The sequence below is a fragment of the Heterodontus francisci genome, chromosome 16, assembly GCF_036365525.1.
Source record: "Heterodontus francisci isolate sHetFra1 chromosome 16, sHetFra1.hap1, whole genome shotgun sequence".
Classification (NCBI taxonomy): domain Eukaryota; kingdom Metazoa; phylum Chordata; class Chondrichthyes; order Heterodontiformes; family Heterodontidae; genus Heterodontus; species Heterodontus francisci.
In genome coordinates, this window is record NC_090386.1 from 99,332,036 (window position 1) to 99,354,663 (window position 22,628).

Sequence of the window (22,628 nt, forward strand, 5' to 3'; positions counted from 1 at the left end):
TACTTAGATTTCCAGAAGGCATTTGATAAGGTGCCACATCAAAGGTTATTGCAGAAAGTAAAAGTTCATGGTGTATGGGGTAAAATATTGACCTGGATAGAACAAAGAACAGCACAGGAACAGGCCATTTGGCCCTCCAAGCCTGCGCCGATCTTGATGCCTGCCTAAACTAACACCTTCTGCACTTCTGGGACCCATATCCCGCTATTCCCTTGCTATTCATGTATTTGTCAAGATGTCTCTTAAACGTCGCTATCGTATCTGCTTCCACCACCACCCCTGGCAGCAAGTTCCGGGCACTCACCACCCTCTGTGTAAATAAACTTGCCTCGCACATCCCCTCTAAACCTTGCCCCTCGCACCTTAAACCTATGTCCCCTAGTAACTGACTCTTCTACCCTGGGAAAAAGCTTCTGACTATCCACTCTGTCCATGCTATGTTTGAAGCCAATTGCCATCAAAAGGGCCCTTTCTCAACTTTCCAGTGGCAGTTTTCTCCTCCAAACAGGGAAGCAAAACTGAATCAAAATACTGTCTTCTATTCAAACTTACATTGGTGTGGTACTTATCACATGGGAATCCAGTTCATGGGCTCTTGAACGTATAGTACCATCAGTCTGCTTAAAGATTTATTTTTGCAGTGGTATCTTGCCAGATTTGTACAAGTAAATTCTGAATTTTAATGTGTTACCCAATTAAACAGGTAAGAGTCAATATAGATGCTAAAATAAAAGCAAAAAACTGCAGATTCTGGAGATTGAAATAAAATCAAATTGCTGGAAACACTCAGCAGGTAAGGCAGCATCTGTGGAGAGAGAAAGAGTTAATGTTTCTGGTATGGGCTTTGAGCAAGTGTCATTTAATCTCTCCTGTCCTCTGTCCTATCACACCTTCCCTTTAGTTCTTCTTCCCCCTCCCTTTCACTTATTCAAAACCCATTACATTTCTAACCTTTGCCAGTTCTGATGAAAGATCACAGATCTGAAACATTAACTCCGTTTCTCTCCACAGATGCTGCCAGACCCGCTGAGCATCTCCAGCACTTTGCCTCTTCTACAGTATAGATGCTGTTTGGCTTGGTGTTTAGATCCTTGAATTCAGCTCCACTAACTCAAGCCCTCATGTATTTTTTTTTAATGGCAAATCTGGGGTTTTGGTCATCAGTATATTAGACAGGCAGCTGACAATGCCTAAAATAGTACCATAAAAATATATCTATTAGGCACAAAGTTGCTGTTTAAAGCAATATAATTGTATTGATTTTAAAAAAGGATGAAAATAACTGAGTTGCAAATTGTTACGTAATAACAAAGGACTATTAGAATTTGTGGAATTTTAAAAGCTAGTGCATTTCGTATGGATATAAAACAGTTGACAATTTTTGTTTTGTTTCATCAAAGATGGGTTAGTTAATAGGAAACCGAGAGTAGACATAAATGGGTCATTTTCTGGTTGGCAAGATGTAAAGAGAGGTGTGCCACAGGGATCTGTGCTGAGACCTCAACTTGTTACAATTTATATAAATGACTTAGATGAAGGGACCGAAGGTATGGTTGCTAAATTTGCTGATGAGACAAACATAGGCAGGAAAGTAACTTGTGAAGAAATATAGATGAGTTAAGGGGCCTACAAAGGGATATAGATAGGTTTAGTGAATGGGCAAAGACCTGGCGAATGGAGTATAATGTGGGAAAGTATGAAATTGTCCACCTTTGCAGGAAGAATAAAAAAGAAGCATATTATCTAAATGGTGAGAAATTGCAGAGCTCTGAGATGCAGAGGGATCTAGATGTCCTAGTGCATGAATCGCAAAAGGTTAGTATGCAGGTGCAGCACATAATTAGGAAAGCTAATAGAATGTTATCGTTTATTGTGAGGGGAATTGAATACAAAAGTAGGGAGGTTATGCTTCAGCTATCCATGGCGTTGGTGAGACCACATCTGGAGTACTGTGTACAGTACTGCTTTCCTTATTTAAGGAAGGATGTAAATGCGTTGGAGGCAGTACAGAGAAGGTTTACTAGACTAATACTTGGAATGGGGCTGTCTTTTGAGGAAAGATTGGACAGGTTCGGCTTGTATCCACTGGAATTTAGAAGAGTAAGAAGTGACTTGATTGAAACATATAAGATCCTGAGGGGTCTTGACAGGGTGGATGTGGAAAGGATGTTTCCCCTTGTGGGACAATATGGAACCAGGGGTCACTGATTAAAAATAAGGGGTTGCCCATTTAAGACAGAGATGAGAAATTTTTTCTCTGAGGGTTGAGAGTCTTTGGAATTCTCTTCCTCAAAATGCGGTGGAAGCAGAGTTTTTGAATATTTTTAAGGCAGAGGTAGATAAATTCTTGATAAGCAAGTGGGTGGAAGGTTTTTGGGGGTAGGTGGAAATGTGGAGTTATCAGTTCAGGCATGAACTTATTGAATGACGGAGCAGGCTCGAGGGGCCGAGTAGCATACTCCTGCTCCCAATTCATATGTTTGTATGTAACCATCCCTGGTATAATTTCTAGTAAATCTCCTCTGCACCCTTTACAAGGCCTGGACATTCTTCCTGAAGTGTGGTGCCCAAAATTGGACATAATGTTCCAGCTGAGTCCTGACCAGGCTTAGCATTCCAGTACTGAGGGGGCTCTGCATTGTCTGAGGTGTCTCTCTATTCATGGAAGACAGTAAACCCTTGTGTGCCTGTTCAGGAGGATGTGAAAGATCCCACGACACTACTCAAAGAAGAGCAGGGGAGTTCTCCTTGATGTGCTGGCAAACAGCAAAAACAGATGTACTGGTTGTTTATTTGGGATGTTTGCCAATGCAGAATGTATCATAGCAGCCTTTGCACTTAAATTCATTGTGCAGCGTGAGAAGCTAGAAGGCCATAGTCAGAGTCATTTACGACTGAGAAGGGGACCATTTGGCCCATTGAGTCGTTGCTGGCTCTCCGTGGAGCAATCCAGTCAGTCCCACTCCCGCGCTCTATTCCCGTTGCTCTGCAAGTTTATTTCCTTCAAATGCTCATCCAGTTTCTTTTTGAAATCATTACTGAGCAGATGAACTGGAATGCACTACCAGAAAAGGGTGGTGGAAGCAGATTCAATACCTTACAAATGGGAATTAGATAATTGAAAAGGAAAAACTTGCAGGACTATGGGAAAAGAGCAGTGAAGTGGGACTAAGTACATAGCTTTTTCGAAGAGCCGGCATAGGCACAATGGGCCGAACGCCCTCCTTCAATCGTACCCTTGTGAGCACAGAGTTGCAGGTCATTACCACTTGTGTAAAAAAAGTTCTTCGTCTTGCCCAAAGCCTTCAGTCTTTGTCCTCTGGTCCTTGTTCTGTTATTTCTTTAGGTTTCTATTGTGTTAAGTCCTTTATGTATTGGGTTTTGTTAACTTTCAAGGATCTGTAAGATTCGCCTACCCTGGCTCATTGCACATCTGCTATTTCTATACCATTGGTCGCTGTGCCTTCAGCTTTTTTTTGTATTTGTGGGCATAACTGGCCAGGCCAGCATTTATTGCCCATCCCTAATGGCTTGTTCAGCATTTTTAAGAGTCAGCCACATTGCTGTGGTTCTGGAGTAGTTAAGGACAGCAGATTTCCTTCCCTAAAGAACCAGATGGCTTTTTACAATGGTCACCATTAGACTAGATTTTAATTTCAGATTTATTAATTGAATTCAAATTTCACCATTTGCCTTGGTGGGATTTGAGCCCATGTCCCTAGAGCATTTGCCTGGGCTCTGGATTGCTAGTCCAGTGACATTACCACTATGCCACTGCCTACCCTCGTCTGCCTAGGTCCTAAGCACTAAAATAACCTCCCTAAAGTCTCCTTTAAGATGCTTCTTAAATCCTACCTCTTTGACTAAGCTTTGGCCGCCTGTCCTAGGATTTCCTTATGTGGCTCGGTGTCAAAAGTTAACACTCCTGCCTTCTGAAGGTTGTACTGTGTTAATTGGGCTAGTTGCCTGTGTTACTACCAGAAACACAATCCGCAGTGTTTGATAACAGGGCACTTAGAAAATAATGGTTGGATTGGGCAGAGTCAACATGGATTTATGAAAGGGAAATCCTGTTTAACAAACCTGTTGGAGTTTTTTGAGGATGTAACTAGCATAATCGATAAGGGGGAACTGGTGGATGTGGTATATTTAGATTTTCAGAAAGCTTTTGATGAGGTCCCACATGAGGTTAGTAAACAAAATTAGAGCACATGGGGTTGGGGGGAATATACTGGCATGGATTGAGAGCTGGTTAATGGGCAGAGAGTAGGAATAAATGGGTCATTTTTGGATTGGCAGGCTGTGACTAGTGGGTACTGCAAGGATCGGTGCTTGGACCCCAGCTATTCACAATCTACATCAATGATTTGGATGTGGGGATTAAATGTAATATTTCTAAGTTTGCAGATGACACAAAACTAGGTGGAGATGTGAGGATGTTGCAAATGCTCTTCAAGGGGATTTGGAGAGGCTAAGCAAGTGGGAAAAAAATTTGGCAGATGGAATATAATGTGGAGTAATGTGAGGTTATACACTTTGGTAGGGAAAACAGAAATAGAGTATTTCTTAAATGGTGAGAGGCTGGGAAGTGTTGAATTTCAAAGGGACTTGGGTGTCATTGTTCATGAGTCACTGAGAGCTAACATGTAGGTACAGCAAGCAATTAAGAAGGCCTTTAGGGAAGGAAATCTGCTGTCCTGACCTGGTCTGGCCTACATGTGACTCCAGACGCACAGGAATGTGGTTGATTATTACATGCCCTCTGAAATGGCCTAGCAAGCCACTGAGTTGTATCTAACCGCTACAAAGTCAATAAAAAAGAATGGAACTGGATGGACCACCCGGCATCGACCGAGGCATCGGAAACAACAACAGCAAACCCAGCCCTGTCGACCCTACAAAGTCCTCACTAACATCTGGGGGCTAGTGCCAAAGTTGGGAGAGCTGTCCCACAGACTAGTCAAGCAGCAGTCTGACATAGTCATAGTCATGGAATTATACCTGACAGATAATGTCCCAGACACTGCCATCACCATCCCCGGATATGTCCTGTCCCACCGGCAGGACAGACCCAACAGAGGTGGAGGCGGCACAGTGGTATACAGTAGGGAGGGAGTTGCCTTGTGAGTCCTCAATGTCGACTGTGGACCCCATGAAGTCTCCTGGCATCAGGTCAAACATGGACAACGAAACCTCCTGCTGATTACCACCTACTGCCCTCCTTCAGCTGATGAGTCAGTACTCCTCCATGTTGAACAGCACTTGGAGGAAGCACTGAGGATGGCAAGGGCACAGAATGTACTCTGGGTAGGGGACTTCAATGTCCATCACCAAGAGTGGCTTGGTAGCACCACTACTGACCGAGCTGGCCGAGTCCTAAAGGACATAGCTGCTAGACTGGGTATGCGGTAGGTGGTGAGGGAACCAACAAGAGGGGAAAACGCACTAGACCTCGTCCTCACCAATCTGTCTGCCACAGATGCATCTGTCCATGACAGTATTGGTAGGAGTGACCACTGCATAGTCGTTGTGGAGACGAAGTCCTGCCTTCACATTGAGGATACAGTCCTTTGTGTTGTGTGGCACTACCACTGTGCAAAATGGGATAGATTTCGAGCAGATCTAGCAATGCAAAACTGGACATCCATGAGGCCAACAGCAGCAGAATTGCACTCAACCACAATCTGTAACCTCATGGCCCGGCATGTCCCCCACTCTACCATTACCATCAAGCCAGGGGACCAACCCTGGTTCAATGAAGAGTGCAGGAGGGCATGCCAGGAGCAGCACCAGGCATACCTCAAAATGAGGTGTCAACCTGGTGACGCTACAACACAGGACTTTCTGCGTGCCAAACTGCATAAGCAGCATGCGATAGACAGAGCTAAGCGATCCCATAACCAACGGATCAGATCTGAGCTCTGCAGTCCTGCCACATCCAGTCGTGAATGGTGGTGGACAATTAAACAACTAACTGGAGGAGGTGGCTGCACCAGTATCCCCATCCTCAATGATGGGGGAGCCCAGCACATCAGTGCAGAAGATAAGGCTGAAGCATTTGCAACAATCTTCAGCCAGAAGTGCCGAGTTAATGATCCATCTCTGCCTCCTCCTGAAGTCCCCAGCATCACAGATGCCAGACTTCAGCCAATTCGATTCACTCCACGTGATATCAAGAAACGACTGAAGGCACTGGATATTGCAAAAGCTATGGGCCCTGACAATATTCCGGCAATAGTACTGAAGACCTGTGCTCCAGAACTTGCTGCGCCCCTAGCCAAGTTGTTCCAGTACAGCTACAACACTGGCATCTGCAATGTGGAAAATTGCCCAGGTATGTCTTGTACACAAAAAGCAGGACAAGTCCAGCCCGGCCAATTACCGCCCCATCAGTCTACTCGCAATCATCAGTAAAGTGATGGAAGGTGTCATCAACAGTGCCATCAAGCGGCGCTTGCTTAGCAATAACCTGCTCAGTGACGCCAAGTTTGGGTTCTGCCAGGGCCACTCAGCTCCTGACCTCATTACAGCCTTGGTTCAAACATGGACAAGAGAGCTGAACTCCAGAGGTGAGGTAAGAGTGACTGCCCTTGACATCAAGGCAGCATCTGACCGAGTATGGAATCAAGGAGCCCTAGCAAAACTGAGGTCAATGGGAATCAGGGAGAAAAACCTCTGCTGGCTGGAGTCATACCTAGCACAAAGGAAGATGGTTGTGGTTGTTGGAGGTCAATGAGGAGTTCCAGGACATCACTGCAGGAGTTCCTCAGGGTAGTGTCCTCAGCCCAACCATCTTCAGCTGCTTCATCAATGACCTTCCTTCAGTCATAAGGTCAGAAGTGGGATGTTCACTGATTGCACAATGTTCAGCACCATTTGTGACTCCTCAGATACTGAAGCAGTCCGTGCAGAAATGCAGCAAGACCTGGACAATATTCAGGCTTGGACTGATAAGTGGCAAGTAACATACGCGCCACACAAGTGCCAAGCAATGACCATCAACAAGAGAGAATCTAACCATCTCCCCATGACATTCAATGGCATTACCATCGCTGAATCCCCCACTATCAACATCTTGGGGGCTACCATTGACCAGAAACTGAACTGGAGTAGCCATATAAATGCCGTGGCTACAAGAGCAGGTCAGAGGCCAGGAATCCTGCGGTGAGTAACTCACCTCCTGACTCCTGACAGCCTGTCCACCATCTACAAGGCACAAGTCAGGAGTGTGATGGAATACTCTCCACTTGCCTGGATGGGTGCAGCTCCAACAACACTCGAGAAGCTCGATATGATCCAGGACAAAGCAGCCCGCTTGATTGGCACCCCATTCACAAACATTCACTCCCTCCACCACTGACACACAGCTGCAGCAGTGTGTACCATCTTGTGTACAAAATCATGAGAGGTATAGACAGGTTGGATAGCAAGAAGCTTTTTCCCCAGAGTGGGGGATTCAATTACTAGGGGTCACGAGTTCAAAGTGAGAGGGGAAAAGTTTAGGGGGGATATGCGTGGAAAGTAAAGACGCAGAGGGTGGTGGGTGCCTGGAACGCGTTGCCAGCGGAGGTGGTAGACGCAGGCACGGTAGCGTCTTTTAAGATGTATCTAGACAGATACATGAATGGGCAGGAAATAGAGATACAGACCCTTAGAAAATAGGCGTCATGTTTAGATAGAGGATCTGGATCGGCGCAGGCTTGGAGGGCCGAAGGGCCTGTTCCTGTGCTGTAATTTTCTTTGTTCTTTATCTACAAGATGCACTGCAGCAAAGCACCAAGGCTCCTTAGACAGCACCTTCCAAACCCGCGACCTTTACCAACTAGAAGGACAACGGCAGCAAATGCATGGGAACAGCACCACCTGCAAGTTCCCCTCCAAGTCGCACACCATCCTGACTTGCAACTATATCACCATTCCTTCACTGTCGCTGGGTCAAAATCCTGGAACTCCCTTCCTAACAGCACTGTGGGTATACCTACACCACATGGACTGCAGCGATTCAAAAAGGCAGCTCACCACCACCTTCTCGAGGGCAATTAGGGATGGGCAATAAATGCTGGCCTGGCCAGTGACGCCCACATCCCATGAATGAATAATAATAAATGGCAAATTGTATGTCGGCCTTCATTGCAAGAGGATATGAGTATAGGAGTAAAGAGGTCTTACTGCAATTATATAGAGCTTTGGTGAGAACCCACCTGGAGTTTTGTGTGCAGTTTTGGTCTCCTTACCTAAGGAAAGATATACTTGCCAAAGGGAGTGTAACGCAGGTTCACCAAACTAATTCCTGGGATGGAGGTATTATCCTATGAGGAAAGATTAACGAGACTGGGCTTTTATTCTGTGGAGTTTAGAAGACATACAAAATTCTTACAGGGCTCGACAGAGTAGATACAGGAAGGATGTTCCCCCTGGCTGGGGAGTCCAGAATAAGGGGACACAGTCTTAGAATAAGCGGCAGGCCGTTTAGGATCGAGCTGCGGATTCATTTCTTCACTTAGTGGGTGGTGAATCTTATGAATTCTGTGCCCCAGAGAGCTGAGGAGGCTCAGTCGTTGAGTATGCTCAAGACTGAGATTGGTAGATTTCTACATATCAAAACATCGAGAGTTATGGGGAAAGTGCAGGAAAATGGTGTTAGATTTAGATTAGATTAGATTAGAGATACAGCACTGAAACAGGCCCTTTGGCCCACCGAGTCAACCACCCATTTATACTAATCCTACACTAATCCCATATTCCTACCAAACATCCCCACCTGTCCCTACATTCCCTACCACCTACCTATACTAGTGACAATTTATAATGGCCAATTTACCTATCAACCTGCAAGTCTTTTGGCTTGTGGGAGGAAACCGGAGCACCCGGAGAAAACCCACGCAGACACAGGGAGAACTTGCAAACTCCACACAGGCAGTACCAGGAATCGAACCAGGGTCCCTGGAGCTGTGAGGCTGCGGTGCTAACCACTGCGCCACTGTGCCGTGTTGAAGTAGAAGATTAACTATGATCTCATTGAATGGCAGAGCGGGCTCAAATGGCTGAATGGCCTCCTCCTATTTCTTGTGTTCTTCTGATGCCATTGGGTGACTTGAGTCAATCATGCAAATTAAATGTTAGTTACACAATGGAGGCTTTCTCTTCTAGGGATATTGGGCTTACTGATCAGAGAACGCTTGGCATCATGAAAAACAACCAAGACTAAAATGTTTGTACAAAATTGCTTTACCTGCCCGTCTCTGCCCCCACCCTCGGGCTGGCGGCTGGCCTCGGTGCCTGTCTCTTCGTCCCCCATCCACCAGCTGCTTCGTCAATGACCTTCTCTCCAACATAAGGTCAGACGCAGGGATGTTCGCTGATGATTGCACAGTGTTCGGTGCTATTTGCAATTCCTCAGATATTGAAGCATTCCATACCTGCATGCACCAAGGCCTGGGCAGCATTCAGGCTTGGGCTGATAAGTGGCAAGTGACATTCGTGCTAAACAAGTGCCAGACAATGATCATCTCAAACAAGAAGGAACTGAACCACCTTCCCTTGACATTCAACTGCCTGACCATTGCTGAATCTCCCACCATCAACATCCTGGGGGTTATCATTGATCAGAAATTTAACTGGACCAGCCAGATAGATGCTGTGGCTACCTAATTTGTATGTTCGTCTATTCATAAGAGCAAGTCAGAGGCTGGGAATTCTGCAGCGAGTAACTCACCTCCCGACTCCCCAGAGCCTGTCTGCCATCTACAAGGCACAAGTCAGGAGTGTGATGGAATCCTCTCTAAATGCCTGGATGAGTGCAGCTCCAATAACACTCAAAAAGCTCAACACCATCCAGGACAAAGCAGCCTGCATGATTGGCACCCCATCCACCACCTTCAAGATTCACTCCCTCCACCACCAACACACTGTGGCAGCAGTGTATACCATCTACAATAATTCTGGATCTTTTCATTGAAAACTGTCGGCGAGACATTGGTCATCTCAATTTCTCTGTCCCCCTCACTCACTCTAACGTGTCCACTCTGAACTTGAGGCACTCCGAACTCTCAGGTCTAACCCCGACATTGGCATCAAACCTGCAGACAAGGGTGGTGCTGTTGTTGTATGGCGTACCGACCTCTACCTTGTAGAGGCTCAGCGCCAACTCTCAGACACTTCTTCCTACTTAGCTCTGGACCATAACCCCACCACCGAACATCAAGTGACTATCCACAGGACTGTCACTGACCTCATCTCCTCTGGAGATCTTCCCTCGACAGCTTCCAACCTCATAGTCCCGAAACCCTGGACAGCCCGCTTCTACCTCCTTCCCAAAATCCACAAACAGGACTGTCCCGGCAGACCCATTGTTTCAGCCTGTTCCTGTCCCACTGAACTTATTTCTTCCTATCTAGACTCTATCTTTTCTCCGCTGGTCCAGTCTCTTCCCACCTACATCCATGACTCTTCTGACACCCTACGTCATTTTGACAATTTCCAGTTTCCTGGCCCCAACCGCCTCCTCTTCACTGTGGACGTCCAATCTGTCTACACCTCCATCCCCCATCAGGACGGTTTGAGGGCTCTCCGCTTCTTCCTTGAGCAGAGGCCCAACCATCCCCATCCACCACCACCCTCCTCCACCTGACTGAACTTGTTCTCACATTGAACAACTTCTCCTTCAACTCCACTCACTTCCTTCAAGTAAAAGGTGTTGCTATGGGTATCCGCATGGGTCCTAGTTATGCCTGTCTTTTTGTGAGATATGTCGAGCATTCCTTGCTGCAGTCCTACTCGGGCCCCCTCCCCCAACTCTTTTTCCGGTACATTGATGACGATCGGTGCTGTTTCCTGCTCCTGCCCCGAACTGGAAAACTTTATCAACTTTACTTCTAATTTCCACCCTTCTCTCACCTTTACATGGTCCATCTCCAACACTTCCCTCCCCTTCTTCGACTTCTCTGTCTCCATCTCTGGGGATAGGCTGTCTAATAATATTTATTATAAGCCCACCGACTCCCACAGCTACCTCGACTACACTTCTTCACACCCTGCCTCCTGTAACGACTCCATTCCATTCTCCCAGTTTCTCCTTCTCTGACGCTTCTGCTCTGATGATTCTGCCTTCCATGACAGCGCTTTTTCTTCAACCGAGGATTCCCCCTACTGTGGTTGACAGGGCCCTCAGCTGTGTCCAGCCCATTTCCTGCACCTCTACCCTCACCCCTTTCCCTCCCTCACAAAACTGCGACGGGGTTCCCCTTGTCCTCACTTTCCACCCCACCAGCCTCCATAGCCAAAGGATCATCCTCCGCCATTTCCGCCACCTCCAGCGTGATGCCACTACCAAAGGCCTCTTCCTCTCCCCCTGTCAGCATTCCGAAGGGATCGTTCCCTCCGTGACACCCTGGTCCACCCTCCATTACCCCCTCTGCCTCGTCCCCTTCCCACCAAGGCCCCAAACATTCCTTTCAGGTGAAGCAGTGATTTACTTGTACTTTTTTCAATGTAGTATCCTGTATTCGCTGCTCATAATGTGGTCTGCTCTACATTGAGGAGACCAAACGTAGACTGGGTGACTGCTTTGCGGAACACCTCCACTCAGTCTGAAAGCATGACCCCGAGCTTCCGGTTGCTTGCCATTTCAACACTCCCCCCTGCTCTCATGCTTTCATCTCTGTCCTGGGATTGCTGCAGTGTTCCAGTGAACATCAATGCAAGCTCGAGGAACAGCATCTCATTTACTGATTAGGCACGCTACAGCCTGCCGGACTGAAGATTGAGTTCAGTCATTTCAGAGCAAGATGGGCCCCCCATTTTACTTATATTTTCAGTTATTTTTTCTTTTTTGTGTTTTATTTTAGTTCAGTTTGTTTCTACTGTGCCTACCCACTGTTGTTTTTTTTTCATGTTTGTGCTTGTGGTTGTTCAGATTTCAGTCCATTAACACCCTATCTGTACTAATGCTTTGTCTTTCAGCACACCATTATCATATTGTTTGCCTTTGCTCCATGACCTGGTCAGCTATTCTGTGACCTTGTCCTATCAACGCCTCTTTTGTTATCTCTTGCCACACCCCTGCTTTACTTGCTTAAAATCTTTTACATTTCTTGTATCTGCCAGTTCTGAAGAAGGGTCACTGACGTGAAATGTTAACAGGGCCTCAGTTTAATGTCTAATTTCTACCAAAATCAGTTCTTTCTCAAGTTCACCTGCACAAATTATATGTTCAGTCTGTTTCATTACTTTGTTTTCCTGCTCTCAAAGTGAGAGTCCCTGGTTACTGGTTTTTGTGGTCAAGATTCAAGAATCTTAAAAACTTTGTCTAATTCTCTTCTGCATGATGTTTTCTCCAGTGTGAACAAGATGTAGAATCAATTTGGATAGAGCTAAGAAACAAGAGGCAGAAAAAAAAGGTGTGAGTAGTTTAAATTCCCCCTAACTGTAGTAGAGCTGGGTAGAGTATAAATCAGGAAATCAGAGATGCATGTAACAAGGGTAATCTAGTAATCATGGGGGATTTTAATCTTCATTTAGACTGGTCAAAATCAAATTTGCAGTCGTAGTGTGGAGGACAAGTTTGTGGAATGTATGCAAAATAGTTTTCTAGATTAGTATGACGCAGAACAAATTGAGCAATAGGCTAATTTACATCTAGTATTGTGCATCAAGACATGGTTAATTAATAACCTGTAGCAAAGGAAGAGTATTAGAGTTATACAGTACAGAAACAGGCCCTTTGGCCCATCGTGTCTGTGCCGGCCATCAAGCACCTAATTATTCTAATCCCATTTTCCAGCACTTGGCCCATAGCCTTGTATGCTATGGCGTTTCAAGTGCTCATCTAAATACTACTTAAATTTAGTTCTGGGTACTGCCTGTGCGGAGTTTGCAAGTTCTCCTTGTGACCGTGTGGGTTTTCGCTGGGTGCTCTGGTTTCCTCCCACAGCCAAAGACTTGCAGGTTGATAGGTAAATTGGCCATTGTAAATTGCCCCTAGTGTAGTTAGGTGGTGGGAAAATGGTGGGGATGTGGTAGGGAATATGGGATTAATGTCGGATTAGTATAAATGTGTGGTTGTTGGTTGGCACAGACTCGGGCCAAAGGGCCTGTTTCAGTGCTGTATCTCTAAATAAATAAATAAAAAAAATAAATGTTGTGAGGGTTCCTGCTTCAACCACCGCTTCAGGCAGTGCGTTCCTGATTCCAACCACCCTCTGGGTGATAAAGATTTTCCTCAAATCCTCTCTAAACCTCCTGCGCCTTACCTTAAATCTATGTCCCCTGGTTATTGACCCCTCTGCTAAGGGAAAAAGTTTCTTCCTATCTAACCTATCAATGCGCGTCATAATTTTGAATACCTCAATCATGTCCCCCCTCAGCCGTCTCTGCTCTAAGGAAAACACCTGTGGTTAGCACCGCAGCCTCACAGCTCCAGGGACCCGGGTTCGATTCCTGGTACTGCCTGTGTGGAGTTTGCAAGTTCTCCCTGTGTCTGTGTGGGTTTTCTCCGGGTGCTCCGGTTTCCTCCCACAAGCCAAAAGACTTGCAGGTTGATAGGTAAATTGGCCATTATAAATTGTCACTAGTATAGGTAGGTGGTAGGGAAATATAGGGACAGGTGGGGATGTTTGGTAGGAATATGGGATTAGTGTAGGATTAGTATAAATGGGTGGTTGATGTTCGGCACAGACTCGGTGGGCCGAAGGGCCTGTTTCAGTGCTGTATCTCTAACCCTAGCCTTTTCAGTCTCTCTTCATAGCTGGAATGCTCCAACCCAGGCAATATCTTGGTGAATCTCCTCTGCACCCTCTCCAGTGCAATCTCATCCTTCCTATAGTGTGGTGCCCAGAACTGTACACAGTACTCTAGCTGTGGCCTTACTAGAGTTTTATGCAGCTCCATCGTAACCTCCCTGCTCTTGTATTCTATGCCTCGGCTAATAAAGGCAAGTATCCCATATGCCATCCTAACCAGATTATCTACCTGTGCTGCTTCCTTCAGTGATCTATGGACAAGTAGACAAGTACTGATCATCTGTACTTCCTAGGGTCCGACCATCCATTATATATTCCTTTGCCTTGTTAGTCCTCCCAAAATGCATCACCTCACACTTCTCAGGAATAAATTCCATTTGCCACTGCTCTGCCCATCTTACCAGCCCATCTATATCATCCTGTAATCTAAGGCTTTCCTCTTCACAATTTACAACTCCACCAGTTTTCGTGATTTCTGCGAACTTACTGATCATACCTCCTATATTCTCATCTAAATTATTAATGTACACTACAAACAGCAAGGGTCCCAGCACCGATCACTGTGGTACACCACTGGTCACAGGCTTCCACTGGCAAAAACAGCCCTCGACCATTACCCTCTGCCTCCTGCCACTAAGCCAATTTTGGGTCCAATTTGCCAAATTGCCTTGGATCCCATGGGCACTTAGCTTCTTAACCAATCTCCCATGCGGAACCTGATCAAAAGCCTTACTGAAGTCCACGGAGACTACATCAACTGTTTTACCCTCATCTACACATCTAGTCACCGCCTCGAAAACTTCAATCAAGTTAGTTAGACACGATCTCCTCCTGACAAAGCCATGCTGACTATCCCTGATTTAATCCTTGCCTCTCCAAGTGGAGATTAATCTTGTCCCTCAGAATTTTTTCCAGTAGTTTCCCAACCACTGATGTTAGGCTCACCGGCCTGAAATTACCTGGTTTATCCCTGCTTGAATAATGGTACCACATTCGCTGTCCTCCAGTCCTCTGGTATTTCTCCTGGGGCCACAGAGGATTTGAAAATTTGTGTCCGAGCCCCTGCTATCACCTCCCTTGCCTCACATAACAGCTTGGGATACATCTAATCTGGGCCTGGGGATTTATCCACTTTTAAGCCTGCTAAAACAGCTAATACTTCCTCCCTTTCAATGCTAATATGTTCAAGTATATCACAATCCCCCTCCCTGATCTCTGCACCTACATCGTCCTTCTCCATAGTGAACACAGATGAAAAGTAATCATTCAAAAGCTCACCTATGTCCTCCGGCTCAACACACAGATTGCCACTTTGGTCCCTAATGGGCCCTACTCTTTCCCTGGTTATCCTCTTGCCCTTAATATACTTAACGCCTTGGGATTTTCCTCTATCTTGCCCGCCACTGTTGTTTCATGTCCCCTCTTCGCTCTCCTAATTACTTTTTAAAATGCCCCCCTACACTTTCTATACTCCTCTAGTGCCTCCGCTGTTTTCAGCGCTCCCAATCTGCCATAAGCCTCCTTTTTTTTCCTGATCCAATCCTCTAGATCCCTTGATATCCAGGGTTCCCTGGACTTGTTGGTCCTACCCTTCACCTTAACGGATGCATGTTGGCTCTGTACTCTCACTATTTCCTCTTTGAATGACTCCCACTGGTCTGATGTAGACTTTCCTACAAGTAGCTGCTCCCAGTCCACTTTGGCCAGATCCTGTTTTATCATATTGAAATCGGCCTTCCCCCAATTCATTACCTTTATTTCTGGCGCGTCTTTGTCCTTTTCCATAACTACCTTAAATCTTAGAGTTGTGGTCACTATCCCCGAAATGCTCCCCTACTGACACTTCTACCACTTGTCCAGCTTCATTCCCTACGATTAGGTTCAGTACCGTTCCTTCTCTTGTAGGACTTTCTATGTACTGGCTCCAAAAGCTCTCCTGTATGCTTTTAAAGAATTCTGCCTCCTTTAAGCCTTTTGCACTAAGGCTATCCCAGTTGATGTTAGGGAAGTTGAAATCCCCTACTATTATTACCCTATTTTTACACTCATCCAAGTGATTGCCCCCTTTTTGTTTTTAAGTTCTACCCATATGGCCTCATTTGAGGAATCTTCTAAGATATCATCCCTCCTTACTGCAGTAATTGACTCCTTGATCAACAGTGCAATACCACCTCCTCTTTTATCCCCTCCTCTCTCACGCCTGAAGATTCTATACCCTGCAATACTGAGCTGCCAGTCCTGCCCCTCCCTCAACCATGTTTTTGTGATAGCAATAATATCATAATCCCATGTGCGAATCAATGCCCTCAATTCATCTGCCTTACTAGTAAGACTCCTTGCGTTAAAATAGATGCAATCCAGCCTTGCATTTTTCACTTGTGCTTTAACAGGTGCATATTTGCTCTGCCTTCCAGACTGACTCAGTTTCTCTTCTATATTTGACTGAGCATCACCCACTCCTGTACCTGCACTCTGTATCCCATCCCCCTGCCAATTAGTTTAAACCCCCCCCAACAGCACGAGCAAATCTCCCAGCAAGGATGTTGATCCCATTCCAGTTCAGGTGCAACCCGTCCAACTTGTCCAGGTCCCACCTTTGCCAGAAACAGACCCAATGATCCAGGAAACTAAAGCCCTCCCTCCTGCATCATCTCCTCAGCCATGCATTCATCTGCTCTATCCTCCTGTTCCTTTACTCACTCGCACGTGGCACTGGGAGTAATCCGGGGATTACAACCTTTTGAGGTCCTGCTTTTTAATCTACCTTGCTCTCTCAATTCTTGTTGCACGACCTCATCCCTCTTTCTACCTATGTCGTTGGTACCAATGTGTATCACGACCTCTGACAGTTCACCCTCCCCCTTCAGAATGTCCTGCAGCTGCTCTGTGACATCCTTCACCCTAGCACCAGGGAGGCAACGTACCATTCTGTAGTCACGTTTGCAACCACTGAAACGCCTATCTGTACCCCTTACGATAGAATCACCTATCACTATAACTCTTCCACTCCTTTTCCTCCCCTGCTGTGCAGCAGAGCTGTCCTCGGTGCCACGATCTTGGCTGTTGCTGCTTTCCCCTATATCTGTTTGAGAGCGGGATGGTCACAGGGGACTCCTGCACTACCTGCCTGCGCCTACTACTCCGCCTGGTGGTCACCCATCCCTTTTCTGCCTGTGCAGCCATTACCTGCGGTGTGACCACCTCACTAAACATGCTATCCATGACATCCTCAGCATCATGGATGCTCCACAGTGAATCCAGTGATCATATGAGAGAATTTTATGTCTGAACAGAGCAAAGTACGTGGGTATGAAGGTTGAGTTAGCGAAAGTAAGTTGGGAAATTAGATTAAAAGATATGGTGGATAAGCAATGGCAAATATTTAAAGAATTTAGTAAAGGATGATCAAGGATATGATGAAGAGAAAAGAGAATTTGCGAGTAGACTAGCAAGAGACGGATTGTAAAAACATTGGTATGTAAAAGATTAGCAAAAGTAAATGTGGGTCACTTAGTGGCAGAGACAGGAAATTATAATGAGGAATAAGGAAATGACAGACAGGGTAGAAGACATGAAAACCATTCTGGAAATACTGGGAAATCAAAGGTCGAGTGAGATTGAGGAACTTAAAGAAACTAATATTAGTAAAGAAATAATCTTGGAGGAATTAATGGGCCTAAAAGTCTTCAAGCACACTTCCCCCCCCCCCCCCCCCCCTCCACACACCCCTCCTCCACCCCACCCCTAGACCAGATGGGCTACATCCTAGGGTTTTAAAAGAGGTAGCTCTCAAGATGATGGCTGCATTGGTTTTGATCTTCCAGAATTTTTAAAGTCTAGAACTGTCTTGGTGGATTCAAAGTAGCAAATGTGACCCCAATTTTCAAGAAAGGAGGGGGAGAGAAAACAGGGAACTATAAACCAGTTAGCCTGTCATCAGTAGCAGGGAAAGTGTTAGAATCTATTATTAGGGACTTCATAACAGGGCATGTAGAAAAACATATGATTGGGCAGAACCAACATGGATTTTGGCAAAGAAAATTGGGTTTGGCAAATTTGTTAGTTTTTTGAGGTTGTAACTATCGGGTTAGACAAGGGCGAAACCAGTAGATGCAGTGCATTTGGATTTTCAAAAAACATTCAATAATGTGCTGCACAAGAGGTTATTACACAAAATTAGGACTCATGGGATTGGGGTAGTATATTAGCATGGATTGAGCATTGCTTAATGACAAAGTAGTAGCAATAAACTGGTCATTTTTGGGTTAGCAGGCTGTACGTAGTGGAGTACTGCAAGGATCAGTACTTGGGCCTCAGTTATTTACAATCTATATTAATGACTTAGATGAGGGGCCTGTGTATGATGTAGCCACGTTTGCTGACTATATAAAGTTAAGTGGGAAAGTAAGCTGTAAGGAGAAAACCAAGAGGCTGCAAACTGATATTGACTGTTTAATGATTGGGCAATAGCATGACACGTGGAATATAATGTGAAGAAATGTGAAGTTACTACTTTGGTAGGAAAAATAGAAAAGCAGAATAATTTTTAAATGATGTTGGTATTCAAAGGGATCTGGGTGTCCTTGTATGCAAATCACAGAAAGTTAACATGTAGATACAGGAAGCAATTAGGAAAGCATATGATATGTTAGCCTTTATTACAAAATGATAGGAATATATGAGTAAAGAAGTTTTGATGAGATGACAGCTGGAGTGCTATGTACAGTTTTGGCCTCCTTATCTAAGGAAGGATTTATCTGCCATAGAGGGTATGCAGTGAAGCTTCACTACTCTGGTTCCTGGGATGAGGGTGTTCTATGAGGAGAGATTGCGTAGACTAGGCCTATATCCATAGAACATAAGAAATAGGAACAGGAGTAGGCCATTCGGCCCCTCGAGCCCACTCCGCTATTCAATAAGATCATGGCTGATCTGATTGTGGCCTTTGCTCTACTTTCCTGCTGACCCCTTGTAACCCTAGACTCCCTTGCAGTCTAAAAATCTGTCCAACTCAGCCTCGAATGTATTAAATGATCCAGCCTCCACTGCTCTCTGGGGGAGAGAATTCCAAAGATTAGCGACCCTCCGGGGGAAGAAATTTTTCTAATTGCCATCTTAAATGGGAGACCCCTTATTTTGAAACTGTGACCCCCTAGTTCTGGATTCCCCCACAAGTGCAGCATTGTTTCTGCATCTATCCAGTCAAGCCCAGTCAGAATCTTATGTTTTGTCTTATATTCTCTAGCGTTTAGAAGAATGAGAGATGATCTCATTGAAGCACACAAAATTTTTAAGGGGTTTGACAGGGTAGATGCTGAGAGGATGTCTCCCCTGGCTGTAGAGTTTGGGACTAGGGATCACAGTCTCAGAATAAGGGGTCAGCCATTTAGGACTGACTTGAAAAATTTCTTCACTCAGATGGTTGTGAACCTTTAAAAATCCTCTGCCCCAGAGAGCTGTGGATGCTCTGTCGTTGAGTACATTCAAGGCAGGGATTGATGGATTACATCGATACTAAGGGAAATGAGGAATATAGAGATGGTGTGGGAAGGTGAAGTTGAGGCAGAAGATTGGCCATTATCATATCGAATGCAGAGCAGGCTTGAAAGACCAAATAGCCTACTGCAGCTCCTATTTCTTAGGTTCTGTGTGACAGCTTTCTTGGTCTTTCCTCGAATCTCAGTTCAGGGGCCATATTTGCTGTAGTAACCTGACCACAGTTTGATTCAGTATTTCAGTTGAAGCAGTGCTTTATTGCAAGCTTGCCGTTGCCCCCCCCCCAGAATTTGAGTTCTGACCTCTGGTCATTCATTCCATCTTGATGCAATTCCATGTGCAACTACCCTTTGCTTCCTCTGAACCAATTTCATCTCCACTCTAGAAGCTCCTCAATTTCTTGAGCCTTCCAACCTGGTAGCCCAATCTCCTGTCAGGTTTGGTGCTAAATTCTAAGTGGATAATTGTGTTTCTATGATTCACTAGGGCCATTATCTCTTCAGTAAACTCGGTAGTTGCGTCAGACATGAGCACGTCCTCTCATAATCTTCCCTCAAGTAGAGAAGATAAAGGGGTGATCTAATAGAAGTGATTAAGATGATTAAATGAATTGATAGGGTAAATTGAAACTATTTCCTCTGGTGAGACAAGTCCAGAACAAGGGGGCATAACCTTAAAATTAGAACCAGACCATTTAGCGTTGATGCCAGGAAGCACCTCTTCACATAAAGAGTAGTGGCAATCTTGAACTCTCCTCCAAAATGCTGGGGGACAATGGAAAATTTCAAAACTGAGATTGATGGAGATTGTTAGGCAAGGGTATTGAGGGTTAGCAGCCAAGACAGCTAAATGGAGTTGAGATGAATGTTGACATGCAGGTATAGCAAGCAGTTAGGAAAGGAAATGGTCTGTTAGCATTTATTGCAAGGGGGAATGGAGTCTGAGTAAAGAAGTCTTGCTGCAATTATTTAGGGCTTTGGTGAAACCAGACCTAGGGTTCTGCACACAGATTTGGTCTCCTTACCTAAGGAAGGATGTAGTTGTCCTAGAGCGGGTGCAGTGAAGGTTCACTAGATTGATTACTGCGATGGGCGATTGTCCTGTAAGGAGAAATTGAGTAGAATGGGCCTATATTCTGTAGAGTTTAAAAGAATGCACGGTGATCTAATTGAAACATATAAAAGTTTTAGAGGGCTTGACAGGTTAGATGCTGAGAGTCTATTTCTCTGGCTGGCGAGTCTAGAACTAGGGAGTATAGAATCAAAGAAAATTTAGTCTCAGGATAAGGATTTGACCATTTACGACTGAGATCAGCAATTTCTTCACTCAATGGGTTGTGAATCTTTGGAAATCTCAGAAATCTTGGCTGTGGCTGCTCAGTTGTTGAGTATATTGAAGGATGAGATTGGTAGATTTTAAGATACTAAGTGAATCAAGGGATATGGAGATAGGGTGGGAAGGTGTAGCTGAGGTGGAATTTATCCACAACCTTATTGAGTCACGGAGCAGGCTTGAAGGGCCATTTGGCCTATTTCTGCTCCTCATTCTTATGTTCTTATATTCTGAGATACAGATCATCTATGATGGAATTGAATGGTGAAATGGGCTTGAGGGACTGAATAGGGAACTGATGTCCTAAACCCTTGCTGATCCTCATTATTCTACATTTCTTCAAGTGCTTCATGATTACTTCCTTCGGAATCTCCTCTAACATTGTGCCTGCTATAGACGTCAGACTGGCTGTAGTTCTCAAGACTATCTTTATGCCCTCTGTTACAAGCTGGCATTTTATTTGGCCATTTGCAACCCTGAGCCACTATTTTGGTTGGATTTCCAAAATATCTATAGATGTGTGGGAAACATTTCATGCGCACAAACCTTACTCCTTGTTGTCATGACCGTTATCAATTAACATTGTAAATTGCTATGTCAACATTTTCCATTCAGTTTTGCTTTCAGCTGTCACAATGTATTTGTAGGCTTCAACACTAGTTGGACCTGTGGAGCAAACAATCTAGTGTATGTAATTTATTTCATCAACTGACCATGGCCACCGGCATGGAAATTTACAAGTAATTGATATATTGCTTTAAAGTGTGTGTGTCTGATAACTATTAACTAACAATTTGTGTGATTCTATCATTGCAGAGACTAAGCTGGCTATCCGCAAACTGAATCATGAAAATACAGAAGAAAGAAAAAACGGTGAGTGTGTCAACCTGATTTCTAAAAAAATTTTTTATAATCTTTCCCCCCCAATTTTGTGTCTGGAGTTAATGGTATGTTTCTGCTGAAATGGCCCTGCCTCCTGACTTTATCCTGTCCCTCGTTTCCCTTGTGGCATTTACTACATGCTGGTTAGTCTCAAATGCTGATTTATTCACGTGTGTGCCTTAGCAGTTAGTGTCTGTGGGCTAATTGCCTGCAGGGGAAGTAGTGGTTCGTCATAGGCACGCTTAATCCTATCCTTTGCTTGACGGCTGTGCAAGCACTTACGACAGAGGCAGCTAGATTCTGAGCCCAGCCTCTGGCTGATGGAGTTTATTTTTCTCTTGCCTTGTCTTTCTGAACCAGAGCAGCCGAGGCCAGTTGTCACACTGCAACCGACTGAGATCATGTAACTCAGCAGTGACTGAGTTTTAGATTTTCATGATTATGCTTTAACCTACCTTCTTAGCTGTGACATGAGATGGTGAATACAGATTCAGTAGTAGACTTCAAATGGGATTTGGGTAAATACAGAGGAGAAAAAATTTGCAGGAATAAGAGAAAGAATGGGGGAGTGGGACTAACTAGATTGCTTTTCGAAATAGCAAGTGCAGACTTGATTTGCCGAATGGCCTCCTTCTGTGCTGTACTATTCTATGATTCTATAATTATACGTGTTTTTAATTACAGTTGTTGTCACGACTTTTCTTGGTTTCCCATGGCAACGGCTTGCGGTGGTCTCTGATGACGGGGGATATGATGGGAGTTGCAGTGGATTGCTGTATTGTCCAGGGTTCTGGTGTGAAGTTTCTTTCCTTTCTACCTGATGTGCCAGGCCACTAACTGAATGCATAAATATTTTTATAATTTAATCAAAGTGGCAGTGTTGGTATGAAATTGGCAGACAAGTTGTTAAGGCTGTTTTTATTTAGAAAAGCATACAGGATTCTTGGCCTTATAAATAGTGGCATAGAGTACAAAAGCAAGGAAATGATGCTAGACCTTTATAAATCACTGGTTAGGCCTTAGCTGGAGTATTGTGTTCAAATCTGGGTACTACACTTAAGGCAGAATGTCAGGCCTTAGAGAGGGGTGGAGGAGATTTACTAGAATGGTACCAGGGATGAGGGACTTTAGTGAAACGTGGAGGGATTGGGGAAACTGGAATTGTTCTCCTTTAAAGCA

General features: G+C 44.9%; 1 protein-coding gene across 3 annotated transcripts in view; it reads left to right on the plus strand.

The window, feature by feature from the left end:
* The window catches only part of chd6 (chromodomain helicase DNA binding protein 6), a 344,698-nt gene that overhangs the window by 31,396 nt on the left and 290,674 nt on the right, over positions 1-22,628 (plus strand). For all 3 annotated transcript variants that reach the window (XM_068048713.1, XM_068048715.1, XM_068048714.1), the window contains one exon: positions 21,384-21,440. In XM_068048713.1, coding sequence (XP_067904814.1) covers positions 21,414-21,440 — 27 coding nt within the window. In that variant the 5' untranslated portion in view covers positions 21,384-21,413. The remainder of the gene's footprint in view (positions 1-21,383; positions 21,441-22,628) is intronic.